General features: G+C 39.8%; 1 protein-coding gene across 4 annotated transcripts; it reads left to right on the top strand.

Annotated features, from left to right (window-relative positions):
- Window positions 1–456: 456 nt before the first annotated feature.
- LOC119329093 (sister chromatid cohesion protein PDS5 homolog A-like) lies at window positions 457–14,200 on the top strand. 4 transcript variants are annotated; one of them, XM_037602086.1, is made up of 35 exons: window positions 458–791; window positions 2,375–2,578; window positions 2,675–2,856; window positions 4,305–4,431; window positions 4,529–4,747; window positions 5,054–5,270; window positions 5,357–5,502; window positions 5,605–5,750; window positions 6,293–6,442; window positions 6,545–6,593; window positions 6,676–6,864; window positions 7,018–7,200; window positions 7,811–7,962; window positions 8,074–8,200; window positions 8,284–8,436; window positions 8,510–8,575; window positions 8,667–8,803; window positions 8,889–9,006; window positions 9,115–9,249; window positions 9,326–9,525; window positions 10,049–10,199; window positions 10,291–10,434; window positions 10,587–10,667; window positions 10,836–11,384; window positions 11,483–11,584; window positions 11,727–11,800; window positions 11,890–11,941; window positions 12,333–12,419; window positions 12,510–12,547; window positions 12,772–12,837; window positions 12,926–12,991; window positions 13,069–13,134; window positions 13,205–13,374; window positions 13,472–13,626; window positions 13,717–14,200. In XM_037602086.1, exons 1-35 carry the CDS (start codon window positions 699–701, stop codon window positions 13,750–13,752), a joined length of 4,830 nt encoding a protein of 1,609 aa, XP_037457983.1. In that variant the 5' UTR covers window positions 458–698; the 3' UTR covers window positions 13,753–14,200. The 4 variants fall into 4 exon arrangements, with proteins under 4 accessions (XP_037457984.1, XP_037457983.1, XP_037457982.1 ...); XM_037602085.1 differs by having other exon boundaries at window positions 6,293–6,593; window positions 12,513–12,547; XM_037602084.1 differs by having other exon boundaries at window positions 6,293–6,593.
- Window positions 14,201–14,419: the final 219 nt, after the last annotated feature.

Here is a 14,419-nt window from a genome sequence, read left to right as displayed (position 1 = left end):
CCCAAGAGCGCCAAGGTGGATATCTTCCAAAGATTTGGCCTGTGCTTTAAGACAGTCCAAGCAAACAGGACGTAGGGTATTATTTTGTCGAGAGAGCCTGAATTTGGGTAATCATGCAGCCCAAGCAAACAGACACTGATCGTTCGATGCCACGCTGCAGTCTTTATAGGATAAAAAGAAGATTTTTTCCTCAAAGTTCTGAGCGCCGAGACAGGGCTCTCTCACTCACAGTCGCAGTCACACTCTCCCGAACCTAACAGACTGTGTCGTAAAACCACCCGGAAGGCCGGAATAACCACCCCTCCACCGTCGGCGGGCGGAACGCACCACGCTGACAGGCCGGCCATGCGCGGCGCGGGACCCGCGCCCCAGGCACACGCGTCCGTGCGAGGCGCGTCATGTTTTTTCTTCCATCTACTAAACGGTAGGAGGGGAGCGTAGTAGCAGAGGAGGATACCGCAGCGCAGAGACCCAAACCCGATCCCCAAACTGGGCATTTCGCTCACGAGCTCTCCGCCTCTCTCCCACACCAATTTCGAAACAGCGAGAGCCAAAAAGGCAACGCGAAACCCTTGTCCCCTCTCAGATTAGGCCCTAGGCTCGACCCAGAGGGAGGAGGAGGAGCAGGAGCAGCTTCGGCCTCGAGGCGCTCGCCGGCGCGCCAATTCGCTGCGGGTCAAGGGCGAGGTGGCCGGGGGATGGCTGCCGTCGCGGGCCAGCTCAGGGAGCTCGGGGACAAGCTCGGCTCCGAGCTGCCGGCCGAGGCCGAGGCGCTCGCCAAGCTCCTCGAGGTGACAACTCCCGACTCCCGAGTCTCATACAGTCGTACTCTTTGGTTGCCAGCTTCGCTTCCGTCGCGGATGGGGTGGATCTGTGGTCCTAGCGCCAATTCGGCAGGTTTTAGGGTTTAGGGCGGGAAGGCGTGAGCTTGTGAGGCGGATGTCCTCCGGCTGCGCCTGCGAATTAGGGGTCCCGTTGCTGGATTCCGATGGTTTATGTTGCACCGAGCGCCGAGGAGGGTCCAAAAGGAGTAATTTTTCAGCTAGGGCTGGGTAATGAGGAGGGAAATTCTTACCTTTTTGGTGAGATTTCCTAGGGACGCTGTGCCACCGCTTTAGTTTGTGATATGCATGGCGCATTTTTGCTTGTTTCAGCCGGAATTTATTTTCATTTCAGCTGGGAGGGGGTGTAACTGAACGTCTGTGAATTAGGGTTTGCCGGGTTTCGGTGGTCCAAACAGGTTTCTCTGCCTGATTGGCGTACTTAGCGGTTACTTCTGTTATACTACTGGACCATTGAAATGTGCTACTATAAAGCTCAAACTTTTGGTCCTGTAATTTATTTTTATTTGGTTGTTCACATGAACCATTCGATGTCTATGGCATGGTGCATGGAAGTCCTCCGATAAGTTTATATGCTAGTTCCGTCTGCACCTGTAACCCTGAATGTTGTGCTTAAAATGGTATTTTTTGTCTTGTAAACATTTGCTTACAGTATTTTGAGAACAAATTTAATGTCTCTGTCTTTAGAGCTTTCCAAAGCCAACAAACAATGGCACATTTTTTAATCCTGACATCTGTCCTTGTTGCCTAATGGGAGTAGCATCAAATGTGATAAAAAATATTTTCTTAACATCATAGGTACTACTCCCTCCGTCCGAAAAAGGTTGTCCCTCAAATGGATGTATCTAGCATCAAGTTAGTCCTAGATACATCAATTTGAGGGACAAGTTTTTTCAGACGGAGGGAGTAGTTGTGTTGCCTTTTTTGTTCCCTATTTTAGAGCTGATCAGTGCCTCTGTCAGGAAAATTGGCCAGCGAATTTTGTCTCTAGTTTCAAATTTCTGAGCTCTACATGTACTGGTGTTGGTATCTTTATGTCAGGGTTTAGGATGTTGATAGTAGACATATAAATACGGACAGTTTTTTGTAATTCCTAATTTGTTATACTTTTTATGCCCAAATCTATGGTAGTAAATAACATCTGTGTAATTGGCGTAGGAATTTCCAAAGGTTTGAACTTTTTTGTTTTAAACAACATAATTTGCTGGTCCATGGGTCAAAACTGAAGCTAAAAAATAGGCCTTTTATCTTTTCATAAGAAATCTGTAACTTGGCATCAATGATGGAAAGATCAATTGTTTTGAAATTAATTGTCTGTCTTGTTGCTTTCTATCCTAGCACAGGATCACATGGAGCAGTATTGTTCTGAAATTAATTTTCTGCCTTGTTAATTTCTTTCCTAGCAAAGGGTCACATGGAGCAGACTGACAGTATTGCAGTACTGTCTGGATATAATGACCTGTTTGCTTGAAATCTTTCCTTTTCTGCTTATGTAACTTTTGGGTGTGCTATTAATGCTAATTGTATTGCAGCAAGCTGCGGAGTGCCTACATGTAATAGAACAGTCACCAGGGTCGTCGGTGATGGAAGCTATCCAACCATGTCTAACAGCAGTTGTCAGAAAAGAATTGCTGAAACATCAGGATCAAGATGTTAAAGTTCTCTTGGCAACCTGCTTCTGTGAAATTACAAGAATAACTGCACCTGAAGCTCCATATAGTGATGATGTTTTAAGGGTAACCCTGTGCTCACAAAAAGTGCTGAATCAAATTACTTTGACTGAGCTTACAATGTTTGTTCAGTATTTGAGTATTCTTTTTTCTTTCTTGCAGACCATATTTCGTCTGATTGTTGGTACATTTGGTGGACTCGCTGATGTTAATAGCCATTACTTTAGCAGGAGAGTTGCTATTCTGGAAACAGTTGCAAGATACCGGGCATGTGTTGTGATGTTGGACCTTGAATGCAATGATCTCATCACAGACATGTTCCAAACTTTTTTAGAAATCGTCAGGTAATTCTGCTACGCCATCTAAGCTAGGTCTGGTAAATACCTTGTGTTATTTAATGCCACCGTAGATGGACTAGTTTCCAGTCTATGCATGAGCATGTAAGAAGTAACCACTGATTTTTGGTTCACTGTTTCACACTGTTAGGTTCACATGGAAGAACACTACAATGAATTTAGTTCTGTCCTTTCTGGATCATGACTTTTGCTATTTTGCAAATTGACTGTTTTAATTTCTGTTAAGGTTATTTGTGATGGTTTATAATGGTACATTTGTTTGTAGGCTGAGAGACACTTGCACACTTTTCACTGTGTGATTTGTGTGGAGGACCTCTATGTACTTCTAAATCAGAAGGACCAAGATTAATAATATTTTGAGGATATAAATTGTATGGACTTATTTGAAAGTTTACATTGCATGAATACACTAGTTTGTGGGCTGAAATACATTACTCCCTCCGATCCATATTACTTGTCGCTCAGTCGGATGTATCTAGACGCATTTCAGTGCTAGATACATCCGTTTGAGTGACAAGTAATATGAATCGCAGGGAGTACACCATTTTCATTGTGTGATTTGTGTGGAGGTCCTCTTTGTAATATTAATGATGATGAACCAAGACTAATGATAACTCAAGGACAATAAATTTTATAAATGACTTGTCAGAAAATTTGATTGTATGGAGTCTTGCCTTGAATTGCGTGATAGACTTCTGGTATAAAATAATAGCAGCATGAATGTTTGTAAGTCATTACACAGCTGTTCAGACCTCAGTGTTTTAAAGAGCGCTAGTAAGAGTGGTCGGACCCTTCCCTGGACCCTGCGCAAGCGGGAGCTACATGCACCAGGTTGCCCTTTTTTTTAGTAAGAGTGGTCGCTCACCTTATGCTCTCAGGCATGTTAACAGCCTTGATATAGCACTAATATGTTGGATGGTTCCCATGATATGTGGACTAGATGGGGCAATGGGCTCCCTTGACATCTTTAGAAATTCAGTGGGCCCATATGCGGCAAAATTGGCCTTAATTTACAAAGCAGCATTCATTTCATTCTATGCAAGGTGCTAGATACCTGGGACATGTTCTTTTGTCACCCTAAAACAGAACATTTATTTCCTGGTTGACTATTATTGCTGCCATTTGACGTATCATATTGGTTTTTGATGGAGTGTACATATTATACATATTACAACATAATTATATTAATATGAGTGATAGTGTGTACGACAACAACAACAAAGCCTTTAGTCCCAAACAAGTTGGGGTAGGCTAGAGGTGACATGCATAAGATCTCGCAACCCCGGGTGGTAGTGTGTACATGCTACAATTTAATTATACTAGTATGGGTAGTATTATACTTGCTACATATATTGGGCGATCAGAACAAGTTAAGTGTGCTATGGTCCTTTTTGTTTACCCATTGTGTTTTGACTGTTGAAACTTGTTTGATGCAGTGAAAATCATGAAACAAATGTTGTGAAATCAATGCAGACAATTATGGCCCTTATTATAGAAGAGAGCGAGGTTATACATCAAAGCCTTCTACATGTACTGTTATCAGCTTTAGGCCGTAAAAAAACTGTGAGTGCATTTAAGTTCTATGGCATTTTTGGCTATTTAGTAGATTATTATTTGCGCCCTTCTGTAAACTATTAGTTTTGCGACTCTTGTTTCCTAGGGTATTTCTTTATCTGCACGTAAGCTGGCTCGGGGTGTTATAGAGCAATCTGCAGGAAAACTCGAACCATACATAAAGAAGTTTCTTACATCATCCTTGGCTGGGGCCAACAGTTCTGCAAATGGCCACATTGATCACCACGAGGTCATATTTGATGTGTATCAGTGTGCTCCAAGGGTTCTTAAAGTAGTGGTGCCTTATATAACTGGGGAACTACTGGTATGATATACTTCCGATTATCAATTTGACCCTGAACTACCTATATGCAGAGTGACTCTGCATTATAAAATACTCCCTCCAATCTAAATTAGTTGTCGCTCAAACGGATGTATCTAGCATTGAAATATGTCTAGATACATCCATTTCAGCGACAACTAATATGGATTGGAGGGAGTAATAACTTTGGAACAGAAAGTATATTTTTCTATAAAATCAAATAAAAACGAAAGTTTCATGCATCTTGTGACTAATTTTCTTAGTTTGTTCTGTCTTGCTAATTCATGTTTATTTTTCTCTTTTCTATAGGCAGATGAAGTAGAAATGCGGTCTAAATCAGTTGAGTTGCTGGGGGAACTTTTTTCTTTACCTGGAGTCCCTGTATTCGAATCTTTTAAGTCTCTTTTCATTGAGTTCCTGAAGAGATTGACTGACAGAGTGGTAGAAATACGTCTTTCTGTGATTGAGCATTTAAAGAAATGTCTAATCTCAAACCATTCCCGTCCTGAAGCTCCTGAGGTTATCAGTAAGTAGCTATGTCCCCCTAATAACAGTTCATATCATTTGAGGGAGCATCTCATTGTTCTTTCTTTGATGGTCGGCTCCGTGCAGAGGCACTTTGTGACAGACTGTTGGATTACGAAGAAAATGTACGAAAACAAGTTGTGGCTGCTGTTTGTGATGTAGCTTGCCATGAATTTGGTGCTGTGCCAATTGAAACTATCAAACTAGTAGCCGAGCGTGTCCGTGATAAATCGGTTAGCTTTTCGTTGCCCTTTTCATTGTCTTCCATTTTTTCCACATGTTTTACTCTGTATAATTTACTGAAATGTATGGTGTATTTTTTTTTTGAAATCCAGCTTCCAGTGAAGTGCTACACCATGGAGCGATTGGCTGATATCTACAAGCTGTATTGCCTGAAGGGTTCTGATAGCTCGACTAATTCTGATAATTTTGAGTGGATACCTGGAAAAATATTGAGATGCATTTATGACAAAGATTTTAGGTAATGTCACTAAACTAAATATTTTTGAGGCTTGTTGTTAATGTTTCATGAACATGCAACAGAAAGATATATTTTATTCAACTAATGACTAGATGTAGCAGCTCTACTGGTTTTATACTCCCTCACTGACTTACAGTGTATGTTTGGCATGTCTGGGATGTCCCGCTAATCCTTTCCTGATACACTCTAGATATTACTTGTGCAATATTTTCTGTCTCTTGTAGTTTTTTACTTCTCTTGAGATCTGGTTGATGGTATTGGGTATTTTGTTCTTTGCGGTTGACATGAGATAAGCGTTGGATACAAATGCTTATGAGAGTATTTTGAGAACATACAAAATCACGAGGAAAATTTCTGTTGATGTATGTGTTTGCATCCTGGCTAGCGTCGACATCTAGCATCCCTCATGGAAATCAGTTCCTTTTTTTGTTCATGCAAACATATTGTATTAGGCCATTGTGCGTTATTGCACTCTGTGATCGGTGATGTTCTAGTGTGAGCCTAAGATAATGTCACCTTGTTGTTTTGTTTATTTGGTGCAGGCCTGAGTCAATTGAATCAGTCCTATGTGGTTCATTATTTCCACCAGAGTTTCCGACAAAGGAAAGAGTGAAACATTGGGTAATTGCTGCCACACATTTTGATAAAGTTGAGATGAAAGCTCTTGAACAGATTCTTCTGCAGAAGCAAAGGTTTGACCATGTATCCATAAATCATTTTTTGATAATTGCTCTCCCTTATCTTTTCTTTCCTTTTTTGAATGTTCTGATTTGTTGCATTTTGATCAACTTCAGACTACAACAAGAAATGTTGAAGTACATGTCCCTTCAACAGATAAGCCAGGTTTGTGATTCTTGAGATTGGAAAGCACCAGAGAGCTACTATTTGGTAAATACTTGCCTTATTTATTCTTCTTGTATTGCAGGAAGATGCAGCTGATGTGCAAAAAAGAATCTTGGGATGTTTCCGGAGCATGTCCCGTTTGTTCAGTGATGCGGTAAAGGCTGAGGAGTACTTGAACATGCTTCATCAGCTGAAAGATGAAAATATCTGGAAAATGTTCACAAGTTTGCTTGATTGCGCAACAACATTCAATAATGCTTGGTCTATTCGGGTACCTACTATGTACCTAGTCATTTTCATTCTAGGTTGACCAGTAATTATATTCACTACCAAGTAGACAAAATCGCTTATTGGAACTAGGTCTTATTGATTTGTTTTCTGAAAATCCTATAAAACAATTTGAATTTTTATTTGTAATCTGCAGGTTGATTTGCTCAAGTCACTTGGTGAAAAACATGAACTGTATGATTTTGTCAGCACACTATCAATGCGATGTTCGTATCTACTTGTGAATAAGGAATATGTCAAAGAGATCCTGTCTGCAGCTTCTGAGCAAAAATCTATTGGGAATACAAAACTCATCTCATCATGCATGGATCTTCTGACGGTATACTTTGCTGAAGAACTAATTCTGTTATTGATGCAACATTTTGATCGTCTTCTTTCTGCCATCATGGAAGTAAAAAGACTTCATGAATAGTTGCTTGCATGGACTTACTATTATATTGCTACTCAAGCATGAACTATTGTTGATTTTAGAGAAGAGGAGTAAACAATTTTTCCTTTGAGCAGATTTTCTCGAGTCGTAAAGTTGTGAGGCCAATTCGGTAGTAATCTGATGGGTTTTACTCTTTTAGTTAAAGGTACCCGCAGGACGGCTATGTAAATTGCTGGGTACCTGCTAGCCTAAAAGTAGGATGATGGACTAGGCATGTAATGTTACATCCAAGTGGTTAGAATTGTCTTTTATCTTCTGTTGTTCCAAACATGTTCTGGCATTCTATCAAATGCCAAGGGGTGCAACATGCTTCATGATGCAAAGGATCTTGGGCAGATGGATATGTCATGAAATTTGCACTGATGAAATTTCCATACTAGATATAACCAACTGCCCATCCTACCTCATCTCTTCATATATTTGCAACCCTTTGTGCATGCATTTTGTGCCCTGAGACTCTTAAAGACGATCCTCACCCCATGCCATTTACTAATTGCAGGCAATATCTAGTTTCTTCCCTTCACTTTTATCTGGATTCGAAGAAGATATCATTGAACTTCTGAAGGAGGATAATGAAGTTCTTAAAGAGGGTATTGCTCATGTTTTGTCCAAAGCTGGTGGTAACATTCGTGAACAACTGGCCTCATCAAGGTGTAGCTGCTTGAAAGTTCTCCATTTGTGCACTACTTTACACTTTTTTGGAACAGTTATGGAGCTACTTACCATGATTATGGAACTAAGTTGTATACCTTCCATTTTCAGCTCTGTTGCTCTTCTGTTAGAGCGGCTATGTTTAGAGGGCACAAGGAAGCAGGCTAAATACTCTGTTCATGCTTTAGCCGCTATAACTAAAGATGATGGTCTGATGGCACTATCTGTTCTTTACAAGGTCTGAATTCGCCCCTGCTATTCCCTTTTTTGTACATTTTTGAGATTTATGATGTATTGTGCCTAGCATTTGTAACTATGCAGAGGCTTGTGGATTTGTTGGAGGAGAAGAAAGTTCATTTACCTTCTATCTTGCAATCTTTGGGGTGTATAGCTCTGATAGCGATGCCAATTTTCGAAACAAGGGGGGAAGAGATAATAAGTTTCATAACCAAAAAGATTCTTGACTGCAGTGATGTAAGGCTTGTTATCTTTAAATTTCTGTCTTTCCTTTTTACAAAATTTCATTGCAACGTTTAAGTGTCACCAGGATATGGCTAAAGTTTCCGCTGACAAATCTGAATGGGGTGATAGTTCACATAGTTGTTTGCTCAAGGTGAGTGAGATCATGCTTTTCATGGCCTGCTTTACTCTAATTGTCGATGGTTTTTTTACTTGTTATTCTCTTCTGATATTTTTCTCTGTAGATTTATGGCATTAAAACTTTGGTGAAGAGCTGTCTACCTTGCAAAGATGCTCAAGTGCATCCTGGAATAGAAAAATTAATGGACATCCTTAAGAGCATTCTTACATATGGTGATATTTCCCCAAACATGATATCAAGGTACAATGAATGACTTGTCCTTCTATTTTAGTGCATACATTCTGTGCTATATTTGGGTTATTTCTTATTACTCCATTACTTGCAGTGCTAGTGATAAGGCCCATTTGAGGCTGGCTGCAGCGAAAGCTGTTCTCCGCTTATCAAGACAGTGGGACCATAAAGTGCCTGTTGATGTGTTTTATTTGACTCTAAGGATTTCACAGGTATGTTTTGGGAATATATAGCTTAGCTGATTTCTTCATTTTTACTTTCATTTGGTTTGCTTGTATGCAGCATCCGCTTGGGAGATTTATAGTTTCGTTCATTTGTAGGATGATTTCCCTCAAATGAGGAAGTTGTTTCTCAGTAAAGTACATCAATACATCAAGGAGAGGGCTTTGGACGCAAAATATGCCTGCGCCTTCTTGATAGGCATAGACGATTATCATACACCACAGTACGAAGAGGTTCATACTCGAAACACAGTGATCAATTGAGTTCACCATCCACTGATTCTAATGTGTATATCTTTTCATTTCACAGTTCCAACACAACCTGATCGAAGTGTCACAAATATGCCAACAAGTTAAGATGCGTCAACTATCTGTCCAAGCAGATGTGAATTTGCTCACAGCTTACCCAGAATATATTATTCCATATCTGGTTCATGTCCTTGCTCATGATCCTTCATGCCCTAACATTGAGGAATATGAGGATGTCAAAGCTTTTGCTCCAATTTACTGGTATTTTATAATAACTCTTACAGTATTATTGTACTACTACTTGTTATCGTGAGTTTCCATAATACATATTTTCATTGCTTGATGCATTTAATACATATTTTCATTGCTTGATGCATTTGGTCAATTTACTGATACATGATAATTGTTCATTAAGTTCCTAAGATATCATTTTCTTGCACTTCCTATAATTGTAATATCATTTGGCTGCTTGATCGTCGCACACCCTGACTATTTTGTGCACACAAAATGTAATGTTTCACTAAAAAATTGAACACTCTAACTACATCCTGGAGAATTTGATAGTCAACCGTAAAATTTGATAGTCATGCGTGGTAATAAAAATTATTGTGGTTTGATTCTAACAGTGTCCCTATGGCTATTATGTAATGCCTCCTGGCAGTCTAGTTTTTTTCTGTATGCACACTGTTTGATACAAAATAATTAAAAAGAATGGTCTTTTTTTTTGCCTTTTCTTGTTAAAATTACTCTTGCATATGCATATTTATGAAAGAGCTCCTTCCAGGCCATTGCATCTACTTCTTTCAACCCTCCTGGGAGAAGAAGGTTTGCAGTATAGTGTACCTGGTATGAAAAAGGAGAGCTTCATGACAACATTATCTATATTCAGAAGCATCAAATGTTCAAAAGACGTGGTCGATGCAAATAAGACCAAGGTAAGCAAGTGTTCATCACATTTGTTGTCATGTACTGTAACCCGTTTGCTTGCTATAGGTGTTGACTAAAATCGAGATATGTTGTTTGCAGACTGTACATGCTATATGTGATCTTGGTATTCTTATTGCAAAGAGGTTATGTCCGGACCAGATAAATGTATCAGAAAATCAGACGGTTCCATTGCCTGCACAACTTTATGCAACAGTTCAGAATGACCAAAATGAAAACCCTGTGGTATGTGTTCTAACAAATCATTAAGCATGCTGTTTGTTAAGAATTGTCAATGGTTACCAGGACATAAACTCGTCGATGGTTACCAAGATAGCAAGTTTCTTGGCTTCTGAATATAGGCTTCCGATTGTAATACTTGATATGTTACTTTGTAGGAGAATGATGAACAGAAGTGGTTGGGATGTGAGACTGTACTGTCCCATTTCGAGGCTCTTATGACAGCAAATGTTGCTGAGGTACACAACACACGTCTATGTCTATATTAGGATTCCACTTCAATTGTCTGCTGGACCTTGACTCCTCCTTGGTCTTATGTCCTTCACAACACACGTCTATGTCTATATTAGGATTCCACTTCAATTATCTGCTGGACCTTGACTCCTCTTTGGTCTTATGTCCTTCAGGTTCAATCTCCCGAAGATAAGATGCTCATAGATGAGACTGATGAATTTGGTAATGAGATCCCTCTAGGGAAAATTGTCCAAATTCTTAAATCCCGAGGAGCAAAAAAGACAGGGGGGAAACAGAAGGCAGCATCTGTTCCAGTAAATACTGGAAAAGATGATGATGTCTTGGGTTTGTTAAGAGAAATAAACTTAGATAACCAGGACAATTTGGGGGAGTCGGTGAAGAGCAAACCAAAGAAGCCGCAGATGGATATGAAAGAGAGCAACGAGAAGCCAGTAGATTTTTCGGCACCAAAACGCAAAAGATCAGTTTCTAAGAGTAGACCACATTCAGGAAAAGGCAGTAAAGACGGTGACGAGCTTTTAGTGCATTCTGCTAGCAAAGGAAAACCCAGTGATTCCTTAGAAAACAAGTTGAAGGAGAAAAGAAGAGCTGACTCAAATGATAAAGACTTGGTAGCATCACCTACCAGTACCAAAACCCCTGTATCCAAAGGGAAAAAGGATGCTAAGTCCCATACTGAAGTCTCGCGTAGCAGTGCAAAGGTAATTTCTTTCTGTTCTATGGTATGTAATATGTATTTGCGGGACCTATTGATAAACTTCTGGTTCTAAATTGCCAATTCCTATTGAATTTTCCCCAGAAGTATGCTGATGAGGACAATACTATGAGAGCTGCTGAACTGGCTAGTCTAAATGGGTCCTTCAAAAGACAGAAGCCAAGACTGGTTTCTGGTTTAGCGAAGGTAATCTCCAAGGTTTATGCAGGAATTGTTGAATAAAGTCACTAGAAGGAAGTATGCATATGCTAGCGGTAGTCGAGTTTGTGCAAGTGCAAGTATGAGTATCCTTCTAGTGTGTGTACTAAGAATTAATTAATGCCTGCAGTGTTCAACGCATGACTCAAGCAGTAAAGACTTGGTAGGACGTAGAATAAAAGTTTGGTGGCCTTTGGATAAGGAGTAAGTTTCCTATTTTATGTAATTCTGAACATTTTTTATAATCTAATCTTTGAAGGTGGGCTTCAAATTTAAGTTATTTTTGTCATCAGATTTTATCCAGGTGTCGTGAAATCTTATGATTCAGCAAAGAAGCTACACACAGTAAGTTTCCATTAGACGGTTTATTTTTTATTTTAGATGAAAAAATGGTGTACTAATTAGTATCTCTATCAGTATGGTGTATCTGTTTGATCCATTTTTCCTGTTATGAGTACCATCATGAAAAACAAAAAAGGTTTGCATTTTATCATGCAGGCTATTCTATGAAATTAGCTGAGTACTTATAATTCGAAGATTTCCCCCTCTCTGCTTAGCCTTGTTTATAGACATATTGATACATACTGTTCAACTCTCACAAGGCCATGACAGCAACCTTTTAGTTCTTCTGCATATCCTACTCAATATCACAGCATGCAATAGTTGTATAGTTGATTGTGCTTGTAAGATATTGTGACTGCTGGGTATATAAATATGAATATGCTTCTCTGTGTAGGTCTTATATGATGACGGAGATATGGAGCAGCTTAACATGGCTAAAGAAAAGTGGAAAATGATTGAAAGTAATGGTTCACCAATGAAGGTAGAGTATTGTCGATTCTTTCCTAGAAACTGTCTCTGTAGCCCTAAAGATAATGTTCAACTCATTATAGTTCTACTGATTGTTTTGCAGCAGCAAAAGAAGGATCATGCAGGTTCAAATCAAGGACGGTAAGCCAGAATTTCTTCTTTAGGAATTAAGAAATGACTTTGTCTGCCTATATTTTGCTTGTTAGCCCCTAACAAAGTATCGATTATCAATGTGAAATGTTAGATGTAAAGCTTTCTAGCCAGATTAAATGTTATGAACTTATTGCACATCTCATCAAATTGATGCTTTGCAAGATGAAGTAATTTACTTTGCTTACCACCTGATCCAATGTAACACCTTACAGAGCACAAGAGACGAAATCTACCAGCAGCACGAAAGTTCCAGCTAACCAACATAAGTCAATAAAGACGTAAGTCCATATCTAACTCTCAGACTGAAGGATCGTGCTGCAATTTTTCTCATCGATCCACCACCTGAACCAATGTAACACCTTACAGAGCACAGGAGACGAAATCTACCAGCAGCACGAAAGTTCCAGCTAACCAACATAAGTCAGTAAAGACGTAAGTCCATAGCTGACTCCCAGACTTAAGGATCATGCTGCAATTTTTCTCACCTGGTCCAATGTAACACCTTACAGAGCACAGGAGATGAAATCTACCAGCAGCACGAAAGTTCCAGCTAACCAACATAAGTCAATAAAGACGTAAGTTCATATCTAACTCTCAGACTTAAGGATCATGCTGCAATTTTTCTCATCATTCCATCTTCTTTAGGCCCTCACCTCTAAAGAGGAAAGGAAAACCAAAAGCGCCGCCGGAAAACAAGCGTAGAAAGACATCAGGAGGTAGCAAGTCCATCGAAGCTACCAGCGAAGCTGGCGTTAATGATTCAGATTCAGCCAGTTCTCTCGCTCATTCAGATTCTGACAAAGATGTAAAATCAGGTATGACCGTTTTATGTGCTTGTTTACATTTATGAAAATATGCATGCCGTTTCATTATCGTAGTTGAGCTTAGCTTGTGACTGTTTTATTACCAAAGATGGCGAGAAGGATAAAGAGGTAGCAGTTGGCTCAGCTGGGAAAGAAAAAACAGGAAAAACAGAGAAAGAGTCTGCAGAAGATATGGAGCTGGAAGAGAAAAAACCTGACTGCGACAGTTTGAGCTGCAAGGAGGAATCTGACGATGAAACTCTTGTAAGCGCGACCCTCTTCAACCCCGGACTGGACCCCTGATATATTTTCAATTTTCTGATTCTCTTCTGTTGATTTCTGTTGAATCTGCAGAGTGTCTGGAAAAAGCGCGCGTCGCAAGCAACATAGGCTTCGCTTTATCCCAGTTGACATGTCGATCCTAGGATGCAGATATCAGAGGCAGTCGTCTGTGGAATGTGGATATCTCATTAATTTGACCCTTGCAGCTGACAGTTGTGATGTAGAAAAATGTTCTTTGCAATAGCAACAGGTTAGTATAGAAGAGCCAGCTGGATAGGAAGGATTTGCTTTGTAATGTTATTTAGGTGCTAGAACTTGTTGCCGACTTCGCCATGGCATTGTTCGATGGGCGAATGAATCCTCGAGGGTCAGATGTTGTGTAACATATCTTGTTTACCATTCTTTTGCAGGAGATAGCAACCGTGTCTTTAAAACTCATGTAGAAATGTTGTACAACAATAAATCAGTGTCTTGGGATTGTTTTGCTACCAGTGTGGTGGTCCTCTCTTTGGGCCCCTATTTGAAGAAACAGATTTTGAATATGTAGCGAGATGCACTAGTTGTTTGGATTCGGACTTTATACTGTGCTAAAGAGATCATGCTGTAATTCTGTTTGCTGAACCTGTAGGTAGTATTAAACGAGAATGCTTGATTAAGTTTCCAACAAATTTCCATTTTTATAAGAAAAATACTGCACCAGTAGTCACTAATTTTCTATAACTACTACAGATGAGGAGATGTGAGTTTCATCTTCTCACATGGTCCACCTGACATC

This window comes from Triticum dicoccoides, chromosome 7A (genome assembly GCF_002162155.2).
Source record: "Triticum dicoccoides isolate Atlit2015 ecotype Zavitan chromosome 7A, WEW_v2.0, whole genome shotgun sequence".
NCBI lineage: Eukaryota > Viridiplantae > Streptophyta > Magnoliopsida > Poales > Poaceae > Triticum > Triticum dicoccoides.
This window is presented reverse-complemented; position numbering and strand designations above follow the sequence as displayed.

What these genes read in the sequence shown, in the direction of transcription:
- LOC119329093 (XM_037602084.1), top strand. Translation starts at nt 699, where the DNA reads ATGGCTGCCGTCGCGGGCCAGCTCAGGGAGCTCGGGGACAAGCTCGGC. An exon ending in TGACAGCAAATGTTGCTGAG is followed by an intron (nt 10,668 to 10,835) that starts GTACACAACACA and finishes TATGTCCTTCAG; the next exon opens with GTTCAATCTCCCGAAGATAA. An exon ending in TCTCGCGTAGCAGTGCAAAG is followed by an intron (nt 11,385 to 11,482) that starts GTAATTTCTTTC and finishes AATTTTCCCCAG; the next exon opens with AAGTATGCTGATGAGGACAA.